The sequence below is a fragment of the Musa acuminata genome, chromosome BXJ2-4, assembly GCF_036884655.1.
Source record: "Musa acuminata AAA Group cultivar baxijiao chromosome BXJ2-4, Cavendish_Baxijiao_AAA, whole genome shotgun sequence".
Taxonomy (NCBI): domain Eukaryota; kingdom Viridiplantae; phylum Streptophyta; class Magnoliopsida; order Zingiberales; family Musaceae; genus Musa; species Musa acuminata.
This window is the reverse complement of record NC_088341.1, coordinates 43,320,914-43,335,933: the sequence shown is the minus strand read 5'-3', so window position 1 is coordinate 43,335,933 and position 15,020 is coordinate 43,320,914. Positions and strand designations below refer to the sequence as shown.

Below are 15,020 nucleotides of genomic sequence, written 5' to 3'. Positions count from 1 at the left end.
GGGAATGCCGACTGTGAATGTCACCGAGAACGGTCTCATGTAAATTAATCATCCACCAGGCCTTGGGAAACTTCGTGGGAATATGTTATGTGATTTCAAGCTCTGGTGACAAGATGATTGCTAGGTCAAAATGGATCAGGTTGCAAAAAGCTGATCCTTCAGATGTTTATAAGGATTTAGATCAACCTAATAGGTGACCATTTAACTGCCTTATATCTCTCATAAAACAAAGTATGTGAAGGTAATAAATATTAGTGTGACTAAATTTCTTATAAACAAAGTCATTGTTTTTCTATGAGGAATCTACTTCGATCCACCAATGAGGTGTCGAACCTAAAGTCTTTGACACCGCCACTCCATCGTTATAGGCTGCGATGATGAGCAGACCATTCCAAGAGTTAGAGCACAAGAAGTCACATATATATAGAGAGGAGGAACCAACCAAATCACCTACTAAACTTGACCAATTAGGCACAAGGTTTCGGTAGCACAATAAAAAAAGAATAATAACAATCTAACTTTTCAAGTATGACTTAGTATTCAGTAAAAGAACTTTAGGCATTCATCAGCTTTATATGGTACCAGTGAAACTGTTCTTCAATGATAAAGAATGGTCTCCAGATAACACTATCAAGTAGCTAAAAAAATCCATATGGTAACCACTACACAAGTCAAGAGATGATTTTAAAACAATTCTGTTGAGGTCCTTCTCCTTCCATGTTTTTTGGAGAGAAGTTCAACAGAGTTGATCTTTTGCTGGATGCAAATGACAGCTTGGAAGATTAGCAATGTATGGTGCCTTGGACAGTGTTATTTTTTCTGCATTATCTCCAATTTGTGGGCTATGAGGTCACCGAGATTGATGACTTGGTACCATGCTCATGGGTCACATTAATCGAAGAGAAGAAAGAGGAGTTGATAAAGAAATAATTTAGTATGTGTGCAATTACAGAATCCAAATTCAGACAGAGAACTGAAAAGAGTATGTGGTGAAACCTTATAGTAAGTAATTGATCAGAAAGAAGTATCCGAAAGTTGTTCAAGTCTTCTGCTCATGCAATTTATTCTAAGTTCTCCATACTAAATATTTCGGCAAGAATATATTGCAAAATTATTTCTCTGGTATCAGATTGGATGCAGAGAAAAAATAGATTTCAGACTATGTATAAGCTTCTTCCAATGTTTTCCATGACATACAGACAAGAAGAAAAAGAAGATGGTAGCCTCCCCGCCATCAGTACATGGTTTGTGTTGATTTTTTCTTAATGAGAACTGTAGTTATAAACTTGTTTTTAGCACATAAAAGCACTTGAAATAGATCTCAATGATAAACAGTCATTAATTACTTCTCCACTTCAGATTAGCAAAGGCCATTAAAACCTAGTCCAAGATAAGTGATATGCAGAATGGTGATCCTGCCAAAGAACTAAACCAGATCGCTTTTGTTGAGATAGGAAAGGATTCATGCTGTAGGCAAAAGTCCATGGCAGAATCATTTGATACCTCTAATCACCTTTGCTGTCCGATTCCATTCCCTTTCGCTCTTCCATTATCTCTCTCCCTCGTGATCATCCAATCCACTCTTTACAGAGCGGGACGTATCATGAGAAAGTTGTCATAATAAGTCCATCGTTTAGTCCAATCCCATTCCAGATCTATGGTTTTGTTGCCGTTAAATCAAAATCTAATCTTACTTTCTTGTTTTTGTATTTTTCCTCTTATCTTACTTTCCCGTTTTTGTACTGTTCTTCACGTAAGCTGTCTATCTAATCTTTGTATTAAAGTAATCTTAGCAATATAAAGTCCACTCACCGATGTAGTTGCTTTAATTCCTGAGCTGCTCTATAAATTGACACCTCCAGCATCGGTTCATATCAACTTTCCTGGGCTTTTGCTCTTCACAGGTACAAATGCTCTCGCTCAATGATAAGCTTTGGTGTCTCTGTTGAGTTCCATTAGATCAACAGTTTAGATTTTTCTTAGCCAATGTTCAAACTGATACCAAAATTGTATCTTCAAAAGATTAATTATTTTCTCTTGCTGATGATCAACTCTACTTCACAAGCTTGTTAATTGAAGCATACATAGGATTCAAATCATATGATATCTTTACCTGTTTGCTTGCTATATGTTTCAGTTCTTGAATTTGTTCAGGAAACTACACAGTGTTCCCTGCTTACCTAATCCATCATTTTTGGGGGGAACATGATGCTCAAATATTGATATGTCAAACATACATGGCATGTTCATTTGTTGCTTGTATGTTACATGTACTAGGAATGTTAGAAGAAACAGTCAGAGATGAATGAAGAAAGAGAACAAAAGAAACATCATAGTACCTTGCTTACATCTAGCAAAAGCCTCAAGTCATGAGGTTTTACTTCGGATAGCAGGCTGCTGTGGATCCTGGTATTGTAGATATGCCTCAAGATACAAAATCTAGGAAAAAAAGATTACTGAGAATTATGAGTTTGAATCTAATGGTAAATATTATCATTCTTAAGAATATTATAAAGGCAAATTTCCTGCTTAAAGAAGAATCTAATATCAGATTATCTATCACATGAACATACCTTGGAAATCTGAGAGTTATCATGATGGCATAATGTGTGCATGGCATGAGTGTTCATATCAGATTATTTTGGTTCCTAATTACCGTTTTCTTCTTCCAGTGGAAGTGTCAAGTTCACTTCCTCGAGCAGTATCAGCTGAAAGCAGCGAAGGAGACCTGCACAGCTGATACTTCATCTTGCCCATTCTTCATAGGAGATTCTTTTGCGGCTGCCACATCAAGGAAGATGGCGCTTGCTTCGGTTCCTGCAGTAGTGCTGGGCTCAATTGCCTTTGCCATATTCTGGATGCTGGCTGTTTTCCCTGCAGTCCCCTTCCTACCCATAGGAAGAACTGCCGGATCTCTTCTCGGCGGCATGCTCATGATCATCTTCCGGGTCATCAGCCCCGAGCAGGCCTACGCGTCGATCGACCTCCCCATCCTTGGCCTCCTCTTCGGCACCATGGTCGTCAGCATCTACCTCGAACGAGCCCAGATGTTCAAGTACCTGGGCAGGCTGCTGTCGTGGAAGAGCAAAGGCGGCCGGGACTTGCTCTGCCGCGTCTGCCTCGTCTCGGCCTTGGCGAGCGCGCTGTTCACCAACGACACCACCTGCATCGTGCTGACCGAGTTCGTCCTCAAGCTCGCAAGGCAGCACAAGCTTCCAGCCAAGCCATTTCTCCTGGCGCTGGCGTCCAGCGCCAACATCGGTTCCAGCGCGACGCCCATCGGCAACCCGCAGAACCTGGTGATAGCCGTTCAAAGCAAGATCTCCTTCGTCAGATTCTTCGTGGGAGTCGTCCCCGCGATGCTCCTCGGCGTCGTCATCAACGTGGTGTTCCTTCTCTGCATGTTCTGGCGGCAGCTGTCGCCAAAGGAAGGCGAAGAACAGGCGAAGGAAGACGTGGTCACCGAGAACGAAGTGAACTCCCATACCTTCTCGCCTGCGAGGATGTCGCACCCGTCTCCCTTGCAGCCCAACCCTTCTCCTCTGAATCCCCAACACATGACTCCCGTGAACGACGTCGAGAAGAACACCCCATGCAGGAACGGCGCCAAGCGAGGCTGCTCCCAAGTTCCCGACATGAGGAGGTGTTTGACCAAGAAGGCGCTGTTTCTGAAGGGCTTCGTCTACATCGTCAGTGTTGGCATGCTGATAGCGCTGCTCATGGGACTAAACATGTCATGGACTACGATCACTGCTGCTCTAATACTTGTGGTGATCGACTTCAAGGATGCTGGCCCTTGTCTGGACAAGGTAATACTGTGTTCTGATCCTTTACTAAGCTTCAGACATACCTAGTGCTCGTGGAGATGACGAATCCCGGATGCATGCATGTGATGGCCCAGGTTTCATATTCCCTACTGGTGTTCTTCTGTGGGATGTTCATCACAGTCGATGGATTCAACAGGACAGGAATACCAAGTGCCTTCTGGGAATTCATGGAACCTTACTCCAGAATAAATCATGCGAGTGGCGTAGCAGTGCTCGCCGTGGTCATACTGCTGCTATCAAACCTGGCGTCCAATGTCCCCACTGGTAGGTCAAACTCTTCTCCTCGCTCTGCATGTTATCTCAGTCGCCAAGCTCAGTCTTCACTTGACCTTGGAGCCAGTGCTGTTGCTGGGAGCTCAGGTGGCGAAATCCGCGGCGGCGGTGTCGCCGGACTACGAGACGCGGGCATGGCTGATCCTGGCGTTCGTGAGCACCGTCGCCGGGAACCTGTCGCTCCTCGGGTCCGCCGCGAACCTCATCGTGTGCGAGCAGGCGCGGAAGTCGGAGCTCCATGGCTACACCCTCTCCTTCTGGGCGCACATCGTCTTCGGCCTCCCATCGACGCTCATCGTCACGGCGATCGGCCTCCCCTTGATCAAGGGTTAGCTTGCGGACGCTACAGCGCCGGAGCCATGACTGATGGTGAGCACGTCCTTGTAAACAACGTTGCTTGTGAATTTAGGCCCTTATGGTTGTGGATGATTTGATGAACTCCTGTCCAGGATTGAAATAAAGCATGAAATCAGTGAATCTATAGGATCTATTCTCGTGTATTAACCGCCACCAATGTATAATGCTTTCAAAGGGCAAATAACAACAAATAAGAATAATAAAGTGATATCTTAGTTAACTTCTCTTGAGTTCGGATCTTCTCCCATAGATATGGGTCGTATCCAATTCTCATAATTCATTTCTTAATCACAGAGTACTAAAATGAGTTCATTATTAATGAATAGGAAAAGCATCTACGCCAAATACTTGGAACAACTTCTCAAGAAATGAACATATATAATCATGCAGGCGAGATGCCTAGTTGCCATTGTACCTCTGCATGCTAAGCAACCTCAATTACATGAACTGTTCTTGTGAAAACATTATATATCCAAACTTTAAGGATAAATATGTAAAACCATGGTTTCAATCACCCAGTCCTTAGGAAGATCTTTGTCGGTCTACCTCAATCATCCGACCAGAGCAATGGACTGCTGTGTTGCCTGTGTCCTTGACCGCATTTAAGATGGTGGGATTCCATGTCTGAAATGGTCATTTGGATGGATCCGACAGAATTAGATTAAAAAGTTATGTCACATTCTAAATGTAGGCGCTTGACTCGTTCAAAAGCAATAATGCATATAGATCTTTACCTCATGCTTGGTAGTCTACCAGCAATTGCAGCTGAAGTGCAGCCAATGCAATACATTTGAAGCATAAGCCATCGTTTTCGAACTTGAGGAAAAGATAAGGCTTGGTTGGAATCTGGCATTGGTAGAGGAGAACAGAGTCTCCCAGGCGTCAGCAATCAGATGAAGTTGTCTTGGTAGAGAACATACGGAGAGCACTGCTTGCAAATGGAACTGACAAAGTAGATAGAATTAGTGCTCATATTGAGCTGTGTGAGGAAAAAGAGTAGACATAAGTCTCTCTTATCTATAAAAGATTCATCTTATGTTCCTCCTACCAACTCAACCACCAAACTTGCTTCTTTCCATATGTTGGTTTGACACTGATCATACATTTTTCTTCTTTTTAAAATCAGTATCTTCATGGGAACCAAAAAAGTGCCCTTTAAGCTGTATTTATGTAATTTGAAGGACAGAACACCCTATTCGTGAGCAGATTTAATCTATAAGATTTTCTAGTACATTTAGGTAATATCTCAACCTCCCTAAATATAAATAGTTAGATCATATTCTACATCATTAGGATTATTTCAAAGCGAACGGATCATTTATCTAAAGAGAATGAGCATCAAGAGAACAACAATTCAGAGTTACTACCAAGTTGATGGATGCTGAGATTGAAAGAATGTGCTATCTATCCCCTTGGTCGACACCAAGGCCTCATAATTAAATTGGGGGTTCTGACAGAAACTAGAATGCTATTGAACCCCTCACCTAGCTCATGTTTTGGTTGGGTTGGTCACCCAGTTCCAAACCGTCACACTCGATGGCCAACCCCTTCTTTTTCGTGTAGTACAAGGTTTCAACATCAGATGGCCAACGCCACAAAAAAATGTTGGCCAGCTTTATCTTCCTTCCCTATTGCCTCTTTCTCTTCTTTACCATCTTCTCTGTCGTTATTATATCTGCATCTTTCTTTTGCTTATTCACAGAGGAACTCCCATTTAATTGACTGCAATAGAACTGGAGCATCCTCCCTTCATTTATGAAGGCAGTTCTTTGTTGCTTCTCAACGATTAGGTGATATCCCTGAGATTCATGACGTAGCCATCTTCCGGTTTGGCTATGAAAGCATCGCGAGACTTATCGTTCTAACCAACGTCCGCTGCAGCAGTATCACTGAGGTGTGCCTGTCTAATGGTTCTTATCTGATCTTGTTCCATATCCAGCCATCTCTTCGAACCCAACCGCTTCTGATGGCATTAAATTGCTCAGGAAAGTGGCGTTTCTTACGAGTGAGTGAGGGAGATTAAGAAGAGGGAGGTGGTAGCTGGTGAGAAGCAAAAGAACAGTCTGTCCTATTAAATGTCACTCTGCAACTCCACCACCTTTCTATAAATTTTGTACCTTCCCTGCCCTGTTCCTCCCCCATCTCTTTTTTATCTTCTCCGCTTGTCCATTTTGCCACCCCTAAGGTGAGTCACCACCAGCCCAGAAGACTTGCAGAGCCTTCAGATCACACTCCTACGCTTCCTCCGTCGATTTCAGTACGTCTTGTTCCTTCTTCAACAGGTGACGGTGAGTGCAAGCATATAGCGGAGAGGCGAGATGGACGTGGCGACGGTGGTTGTGGTGATTGCATGCATGGCGGCCTACGTAGTGTGGTTCTCGAGGCTGGCGGCGGGGCTTTGCGGGCCGCGGGTGTGGCCGGTGTTGGGCAGCCTCCCTGGCCTGATCCAGCACTCGGAGCGCATGCATGAGTGGATCTCCGACAACCTCCGCGGCACCGGCGGCACCTACCAGACCTGCATTTGCGCCATCCCCGGCCTCGCACGCCGGCAAGGGATGGTGACGGTCACCTGCGACCCGCGCAACCTCGAGCATGTGCTCAAGACCCGGTTCGACAACTACCCCAAGGGCCCGACATGGCACGCCGTCTTCCTGGACCTCCTAGGCGACGGCATCTTCAACTCCGATGGAGATACCTGGCTCTTCCAGCGCAAGACTGCTGCACTGGAGTTCACCACTCGCACGCTCCGAATCGCCCTGTCGCAGTGGGTCTGCCGTTCCATCCACCTCCGCCTTCTCCCCATCCTCGAAGAAGCTTCCGCCAGGTCCACGGTCGTCGACCTCCAGGATCTGCTCCTCCGGCTCACCTTTGACAACATATGCGGCCTCGCCTTCGGCAAGGACCCGGAGACGCTCGCACCCGACCTCCCGGAGAACGCCTTCGCCATCGCCTTCGACAGCGCCACCGAGGCCAGCCTCCACCGCTTCGTCTTCCCCGAGTTCGTTTGGCGGTTCAAGAAGTGGCTCCAAGTCGGCATGGAGGCCACGCTCACGCGCAGCGTCGCGCACGTCGACGGCTACCTGTCAGCCATTATCAAGGCCCGCAAGCTGGAGCTCAGAGACGGCAGGAACTACGACGACCTCCTCTCTCGGTTCATGAAGAAGGGCACTTACACCGACTCTTTTCTCCAGCATGTGGTGCTCAACTTCATTCTCGCCGGCCGCGACACCTCCTCCGTCGCGCTCAGCTGGTTTTTCTGGCTGGTCACGACCCATCCGGCCGTGGAGCGCCGCATCCTACTTGAGCTCGCCACCGTCCTCGCCGAATCCCGCGGCAACGATCCCAAAGCGTGGCTCGCCACACCTCTCGCCTTTGACGAGGCCGGTCGCCTCGTGTACCTCAAAGCAGCCCTCTCCGAGACGCTCCGGCTCTACCCGTCCGTCCCCGAGGACTCCAAGTACGTCATGGCCGACGACGTCCTCCCCGACGGCACATTCGTGCCCGCCGGTTCCTCCGTCACCTACTCCATTTACTCCGCGGGTAGGATGAAGTCGGTGTGGGGGGACGACTGCCTCGAGTTCCGACCGGAGCGATGGCTCTCACCGGACGGCAACCGGTTCCTCCCGCACGACTCGTTCAAGTTCGTGGCGTTCAACGGCGGACCGCGGATCTGCCTCGGGAAGGACCTTGCCTACCTGCAGATGAAGTCGATCGCCGCCGCCGTGTTGCTGAGGCACCAGCTGAGCGTCGCCCCCGGACACCGCGTCGAGCAGAAGATGTCGCTCACCTTGTTCATGAGGAATGGACTGAGGGTGAACGTGCACGACCGCAACCTGACCACCATCGCTGAGGAGCTCGCAGCAACTCAGCCGAAGATGGTGGTGGCTTCCGAGCTGGTGGCAGCCACTGCCTGAGCCACCACCGTTTACATAAACGATGGCGGGCTAAGTTGTGACCAACTGTAGATAGCAAGTAAACAAGCTGGTGTGAATTGGGGAAGAGAAAGGATTATTACATGTTGTGATAGATTTATTAATTATGAGCAAATTCGATATTACATGTAGAGCTCTGATCCTAAATAAAAGCTGGATAGGCATACGTTGATAAAAAAGATTTTTTTCCAAGGAAAAAACATGTATGCCAAGTGCATTTATTGATGATGATACACATCATAAGTGGTGAAATTGAGGGCTTAATGGAGAACAAAAGGCATCCATTTAACGTTGGAATGCATTCTAATAAATGATCCTTGCGGCCTCCATTATTATTTTTTTGTAGGGTATGGACGCCATGATTTAATGTCCTCAGCATGTACGCTTGATAGTTTTCGGGTCAGAGGGTAATAGGTATAATGATTTCTCTAACTTGGAAGGCTTATGTCATCATATTGCTGGTGGGATCTGAGGTGTAGCTGATGAATCAGCAGTCCTTGGACAGCAGTTATGGCTTTTGAAGAGACGAGATCCACTATACAGGTTTGTCAGTCGGTGTCTCCTCGAAGGGAATTGATCTGCACTTGAAAAAGATGGCCGTGTCAAACAGACATGAACGATATGAAAGATACGGTCTATAAACTGCAGATTTCTACAACTAATATGTTTCATGTTACCTCTGTAACTACGAGAATCGAAGATTGCTAACACATACTTCGGGTTGGAATCAAGCTTGGATGAGTGAGTTTTTGTTTTCTTTATAACTCTAGTGATTAGGAATTAAGTCTCAGATAAAACTACATACACATACTAATCTACCTCGGAACTACTAACTGGCCAACCTTTATTCCCAGTCACGATATCCCCTTTAATGTCAACTTGGATGTAAATCCATTCCATAAATCAAGTCTATTTCCCGAGTCACGTCATGATCAGACATGTCTATTTTGTTGTTTAAAAAGATTATGTAATATAGGAGCTTATCATGCACATAAAGGGGAAAAAATAATGCACATAAGAGGACCAGGGAAACTGAAGAAAACAATGGGAGTGCATTAAATGTCCAAACCACTCTGCACAACTACCGCACCATCTAATTGTTCGTAGGTAGAACAATTACACTAGCATTCATATCGTGGTGGAGATTTCACCGTAGAGACTAAAGGTCGGCAGCCATGCCATCCCCAACCTACGAGGAAACTATCTCTAGAATAGCAAAGCTAGAGGGCCATAAATACACCTCTAGCCACTTGAACTCCACAAACCTGTTCTAATCTTGACTTGTTCTCTTAAAAATAAAGGGTCATATTAACTCAAAGTGCTATGTCACACATGGCACTGGAGGTTTCACCAAACCAAAAGTGAGCACTTGATATTTTGCATCAGAATCCAGCACATCAAGAGCAATCGGTAGACCAGGTCCCCTGATTCTATTCAAACTGGAACCAAACCGAACACAAATCAAAATCGAATCGCCCACTAACTTACCAATTACAAATCGAATGGGAATCAATTTTTGGCGGTTCAATTCCTGTTTCCAGCAGTTCAAACTAGAAACGAATTAGTCCGACAATTTACCGGTTTCAAATCGAGCCTAGACAGTTCAATTTCAATTCGAAATGATGATTTTAAATCTCAAAAGAAAAAAAAAGGTCGACGCCCTTTTGACTGATCATGTGGGGCTATTTAAATCGATCATTAAAAGTTCGATAGTCCACCGATCGTTTGAACTATGTAAGGACAAATTCTATAATCTTATGAGTTTTATAATAATTTTTTATATCAGTCATCTCATTACATCAATACATCCCCTTTTCAAAATAATATAACCATCAAATCTTACAAATAAAATTATGATTTAAAAAAAACTTTTTAATTAAAAATTAAAAAAATCAACGATTTGAAACGGAACCAAAATCGTCAAAACCACAATCATAACCGAAACCAACCTTGTGTAGTTCGATTTTGATTCCCTAAAAAAAAATTAAAATTGCCTGTTTTGAATGTCGGCTTGCAATCAGCGAGTGATACTACAACAAGATAAACTAAAAAAAGTTGTCTTATACTGTACGGTTCTCGAAAGAAATAAGCAAATTAGGCTAGCATTATCCACTGAAATATACATGCAATGCTCAAGTGAATTAATTTGGTCCAGCAAACATGCTAAGATCACTAACGACAAGATTATTCAATGTTGGAAAAGACTAATTGGATGAGTATATTGTAATTTTAGAAAGAAAAGCGACTAAATAAACATGAACACAAAATGTAAGCATGGGAAGCTTTAATATAAAAGAGGCACTTCATGTTTTTTATTATTATATTTTAAGAGACTCTTCATACTGCTTACCCATATCATTGCTCCTTTTTGCACTTTGAAAGGTTCAGTGGAGCCAGCTTTGCCTTTTCTTGGGTACTTCTGTGACGTTAGCAAAGCACGGACCTTGATCAGCTGAAAATATTTTAACTAGTCATGGGACTATTTCAGCTTCAACAAAACAATAATAATAATAAAGGAACAAGAACCAGGCAAGCGATCCAGTTCCAGAAAGTCTGTTATGTACCACCACCAAGAGTCTCAAATTCCTTCAGCAGAGTATAGCTTATGCATCACATAAAATCTAGAGCTTCCAGCAGTAGTTCCTTTTATATCCTCTTTGCACCTCTCGGAGGAAGAATTAAACTCAAGTTAAGGTCTGTTATTATGGAAGAAGACCAAAAATCAGCTTATATTGCTTATATTGTGAACATCAAATCTATAAGGACTATTGATTTGCAACTTGAGACTAACTCAAGATATAATAAAGGGGTCAGTAAGTTGGCTCAAGCGGAGAACCATAAGGATAGCTGTACATGACCAGCAATTCAGTCACTAAACAGCATTAGATAAAGTTCATACTAGTGCCCTTGCAGGGGCCTCTCACTCCTAAGGTCGATTATAATTGCACTACCCAACTAAGGTTTTCTGTCACCTCACCCCATTCATCCTAGGCTTGCGAGGATTCGAAGTTCCACCAATTTATGTACTGGTTTATTTATAGCTAGAAGTAGCCTATCAGTACCAAGGGATAGCTAAATGTAAAGGTCACCGCTAAGAACTTATGCGGATCCCCAGAAAGCTGCAGAAGGGCTCGTTGTCCGTATAAAACTGCATTCTTCCTTTGTCATATGCCACCAAATGAAAGCCTTTAAGCTTTACTTTGATGCCATAACTTCTATGTGAGCATATCTCTTACTGTCATCTCGGACTCCTAAAAAAAATTGCTGAATTTATATGGAGAATTTAGAAAAGAACATTGAACAGTGGCTTGAGGCAAGTTCCACATATACTTGTTAAGGAAAACACCACTACGAATTTAACAGGTGGACATGCTCTTTTAACATAGCCAAGAAACAAAATACACAATCTAATATTCTAGTTGTTTCTTTTTTCTCTTGCTGATGCATTCATCATCTTAAATGACACATTTAAGAGATATGGCCGTGAAGTCAATGAATCATCAAAGGAGAAAAGCCCCACTGGACTTAAATTAAGGGTGAACATGGTTGCCACTACTTCCTACTGACATGAAACAGGTATATGGCGAATGAACAGTTCTAAAGAGAATTTATGGCTATATCTCTCAGTTGCAGATGATGTAATTCCTACTGATTGATATAAGAAAGAGGACAGTAAAAGTAGACCTGGGATTACTCCAGTGGTTAAAAAAGAAAAATGAAAGGAAAGTGGTAGCACCAAAGAGGATTCAAGAACTCAAGGATAAAAAACTGCTTACATAATTAGTAATTGTCTCATCATAGTTTCCGTAATTTGCCATTAGGAAGATCACATAGAGACTTTATCAATTCAATCATCATAAAAGATAACTTATGAGACAAATTACTTGTTTTTAAAGATGACCAAAGCTGATGATATCGGATCAGTAACATGAAGCAAACAACCAAATAGAGAATCCAGCGTTGCGGCTTGAAATGAAACACGGCAGCAGCCAAAGTAGCATGAGTTAACAAAATAGAAAACAGATATAAGTGCCAATACTGGCTTCTGAGATCTATGAGAAGCACTATTGACCATCAAGACGTATGAGAGATGCCGAGCACCAACATCGACTTCAACATCAATTATGGCATCCCTCTTAATTTTTTTTAACAAAGCCATTGCATCTAAAAATCTTAAGTCGTTAGATGAGACATGATCTTAATTTTGTTCTTCGATTTTGTTTTATAAGCATAGCCTGAACAAGAATTGAACACTCCTTTCCCTTTGATATCATTGAATCTAAAAGCTTAAGGCGTTAGATGATATATGATCTTAATATATTTTCTTAACAATCCCAACACTATTTCAACGATTGATTCCCACTTCTTCCAATCCCCAGAGGCGCCAGTATAATCATATCCCTATTGGGTTCACCCGAACAACGAAACTGAGGACTTATCGAAGTAATTCTTTGTATAATTTTCGTAAAGTAACATCGAAACATTATAATAGGCAGTCTCTCTATCAGATTACAAAAAGAAACATCAAGAGTACGGAACAAGAAGGGGACCTTTGCTCTGAAGAGAGGTGTCAGCGTCGGTTCGGTGGATCTGTAGCCATCAGCGAGAGCGAGGAGGCGCAAGGCTTCAAACGTTTAAACTTCTCTCGCGCCCTAATCGCGACACACCATACAAGAAAAACACATTAGAGAAAAACAGAGGAGGAGGAAGCGCGGATGCATGCAAAAGACGAACAAGATCGCACCAGATCGATGGGCTCGCCGTTCGTAGAGACGACGGAGATCGCCGTAGCGGCGCGGAGGATTGCCATGGCTGGCGCCCGATCATATAACGAACCCGAGGAGACGGCGATGCGCTTTTGAAGCCCCACGCCTCGTTCCTGCTTAAGAGCCGGCGATTGTAACTTATGGCGGATCCGATTCGTAGGGATTGCAGCGGATCAGATCCTTTTTTTATCCGGATCTACCCGATCCGTTTAATAAATAATTCCTTGTTATTGTTCTATCTCATATCTTAACAAGAAAGTATATAAAATAACAGTAATTAATATTATTGTCATTGAATAGGCACATCATCGTGTCATTAAGCCGCCTCATATGTTAACAACGAATCTAATAACTATTATTACTAATATCATTTGTAGTATGTTAATGAGGCACAGAAGAAGAATTTGGTGCATTTGTCGATCTTTCTGCTCGTTTGGGGTGAAGAAGAAGATGACAAATTGAAGCAACAGAAAACACATAATTTGGTGCATTAGTACTACTTGATTTACACACTCGAGTAGAAGAAGATGATATGAAACATAATTCATTTAAATTATGTTTTGTACACTTTTATAAAAGGGAAAAAACCATTGGTTTATATGATGATTAGTGAAACTTTAGGAAGGTGATGATAACCATGTCATTCCATACGTTACTATTGGTTGGTGAGTCTCATTGCTTATACTTTCTTAATAGCAGAAACACTTCCAATCATGGGGTCGATGCAACAGTTCCTTAATTATATATCGGTGCATGATTAAGCGATAAGGATTGACCCGAATATTCTAATCCTTATCTTGTTGTTATAAGTAGAATGATTAAACAAGTAAGATTTGAAAGTAAAAGCCAACAACAACTTCATATGACACTGATAAATCACCTCATGTCGACTATTTTGGATAACACTTAGCTAGGAAATCAGCATAGCCAGTGAAGTCATCACAGATCATGTCACACAGCATCAAGTGAAACAGTAGAGTATATGTCATGATTCAATCGGATGATATAACTAATTTATTAACTTCATGAGTTTAAATAATTAATTTTAAAATGTTTTTTCTATGTCAATACATCGAGATGAAACTCGATAATAAAAAAACTTAAATACCCTCGACACAAATATCAAATTAAAAAATTAAATTAACATCAATCATTCGATCACGATATATATTTTAAATCATAATTAACATCGGTATGCTTTGGAATAATTGTTATGGTAAAAAAAATTAAAGGTGTAATTTAAAGGTGTTTCAAACATTTTTTTGTGTGTTGTATATTTTAGATTCAGCTACTAATTGATCATCATGGTTGATAATAGTTAACAAAAAATAATAATATTAAGCAGATAAATATTATATCACAATCCATAGGGCCTAAAAAACACTTGTAGGTGTGGTTGGTACTAACTATTTCAGGTAAAAAAATATAAAAAATGCTCCTAATATTCTTCCCATGATGATAAGTTAAAAAATAATAATATATATTAAAGTTTCAACCCAAGCCAAATGGAGAATATATAAATATTCATATATATTTATTTGGCTATCATAAATAGAGAATATATATAAATATTCAGATAAATTAGAGTTTCAACCCAGGACAATTAGACCATCATCAATTTTTATTAAAACATATTTTACCATTATTTTTTTCCATTTAATTCTTTGGCTGGGTTGAAGTACTAATAAAAGTATGATTTGATATGAGGCCTTATTATCAATAGTCAAATATATCAAAATTCTTCGACAATAATTGGAAGAATATGTGAAAAATAAAAATTATGAGAATGTAAAAATATGATTTTTTTCCCCCCCCCACATTTTGCACCAAAAGAACTCAGACACTAAGATAATTACGTCAGCAAA

General features: G+C 42.1%; 2 protein-coding genes and 1 long non-coding RNA gene across 7 annotated transcripts; 2 read left to right on the top strand and 1 right to left on the bottom strand.

Annotated features, from left to right (window-relative positions):
• Nucleotides 1–1,852: 1,852 nt before the first annotated feature.
• LOC103982669 (silicon efflux transporter LSI2) lies at nt 1,853–4,581 on the top strand. The gene is made up of 4 exons (XM_009399657.3): nt 1,853–1,904; nt 2,673–3,809; nt 3,902–4,091; nt 4,168–4,581. Exons 2-4 carry the CDS (start codon nt 2,799–2,801, stop codon nt 4,431–4,433), a joined length of 1,467 nt encoding a protein of 488 aa, XP_009397932.2. The 5' UTR covers nt 1,853–1,904; nt 2,673–2,798; the 3' UTR covers nt 4,434–4,581.
• Nucleotides 4,582–6,241: 1,660 nt separating this feature from the next.
• On the top strand, nt 6,242–8,516 carry LOC135611068 (cytochrome P450 86A2-like). The gene is made up of 2 exons (XM_065106358.1): nt 6,242–6,642; nt 6,740–8,516. The coding sequence occupies exon 2, from the start codon at nt 6,776–6,778 to the stop codon at nt 8,369–8,371; it is 1,596 nt and encodes a 531-aa protein (XP_064962430.1). The 5' UTR covers nt 6,242–6,642; nt 6,740–6,775; the 3' UTR covers nt 8,372–8,516.
• Nucleotides 8,517–8,669: 153 nt separating this feature from the next.
• LOC135611069 (uncharacterized) lies at nt 8,670–13,286 on the bottom strand. 5 transcript variants are annotated; one of them, XR_010486429.1, is made up of 5 exons: nt 13,134–13,286; nt 12,940–13,041; nt 10,916–11,085; nt 10,740–10,841; nt 8,670–8,967 (listed from the first exon to the last, which is right to left on the bottom strand). It is a non-coding gene; the product is annotated as an uncharacterized LOC135611069 (long non-coding RNA). The 5 variants fall into 5 exon arrangements; XR_010486431.1 differs by having other exon boundaries at nt 8,670–8,972; nt 10,954–11,085; XR_010486428.1 differs by having other exon boundaries at nt 10,954–11,085.
• Nucleotides 13,287–15,020: the final 1,734 nt, after the last annotated feature.

Bases quoted from the DNA above. Each gene is read 5' to 3' on its own strand.
- LOC103982669 (XM_009399657.3), top strand. From the start codon at position 2,799: ATGGCGCTTGCTTCGGTTCCTGCAGTAGTGCTGGGCTCAATTGCCTTT. The intron at 3,810-3,901 runs GTAATACTGTGT...GTGATGGCCCAG, and splicing joins CTGGCCCTTGTCTGGACAAG to GTTTCATATTCCCTACTGGT. The intron at 4,092-4,167 runs GTAGGTCAAACT...CCTTGGAGCCAG, and splicing joins GGCGTCCAATGTCCCCACTG to TGCTGTTGCTGGGAGCTCAG.
- LOC135611068 (XM_065106358.1), top strand. From the start codon at position 6,776: ATGGACGTGGCGACGGTGGTTGTGGTGATTGCATGCATGGCGGCCTAC.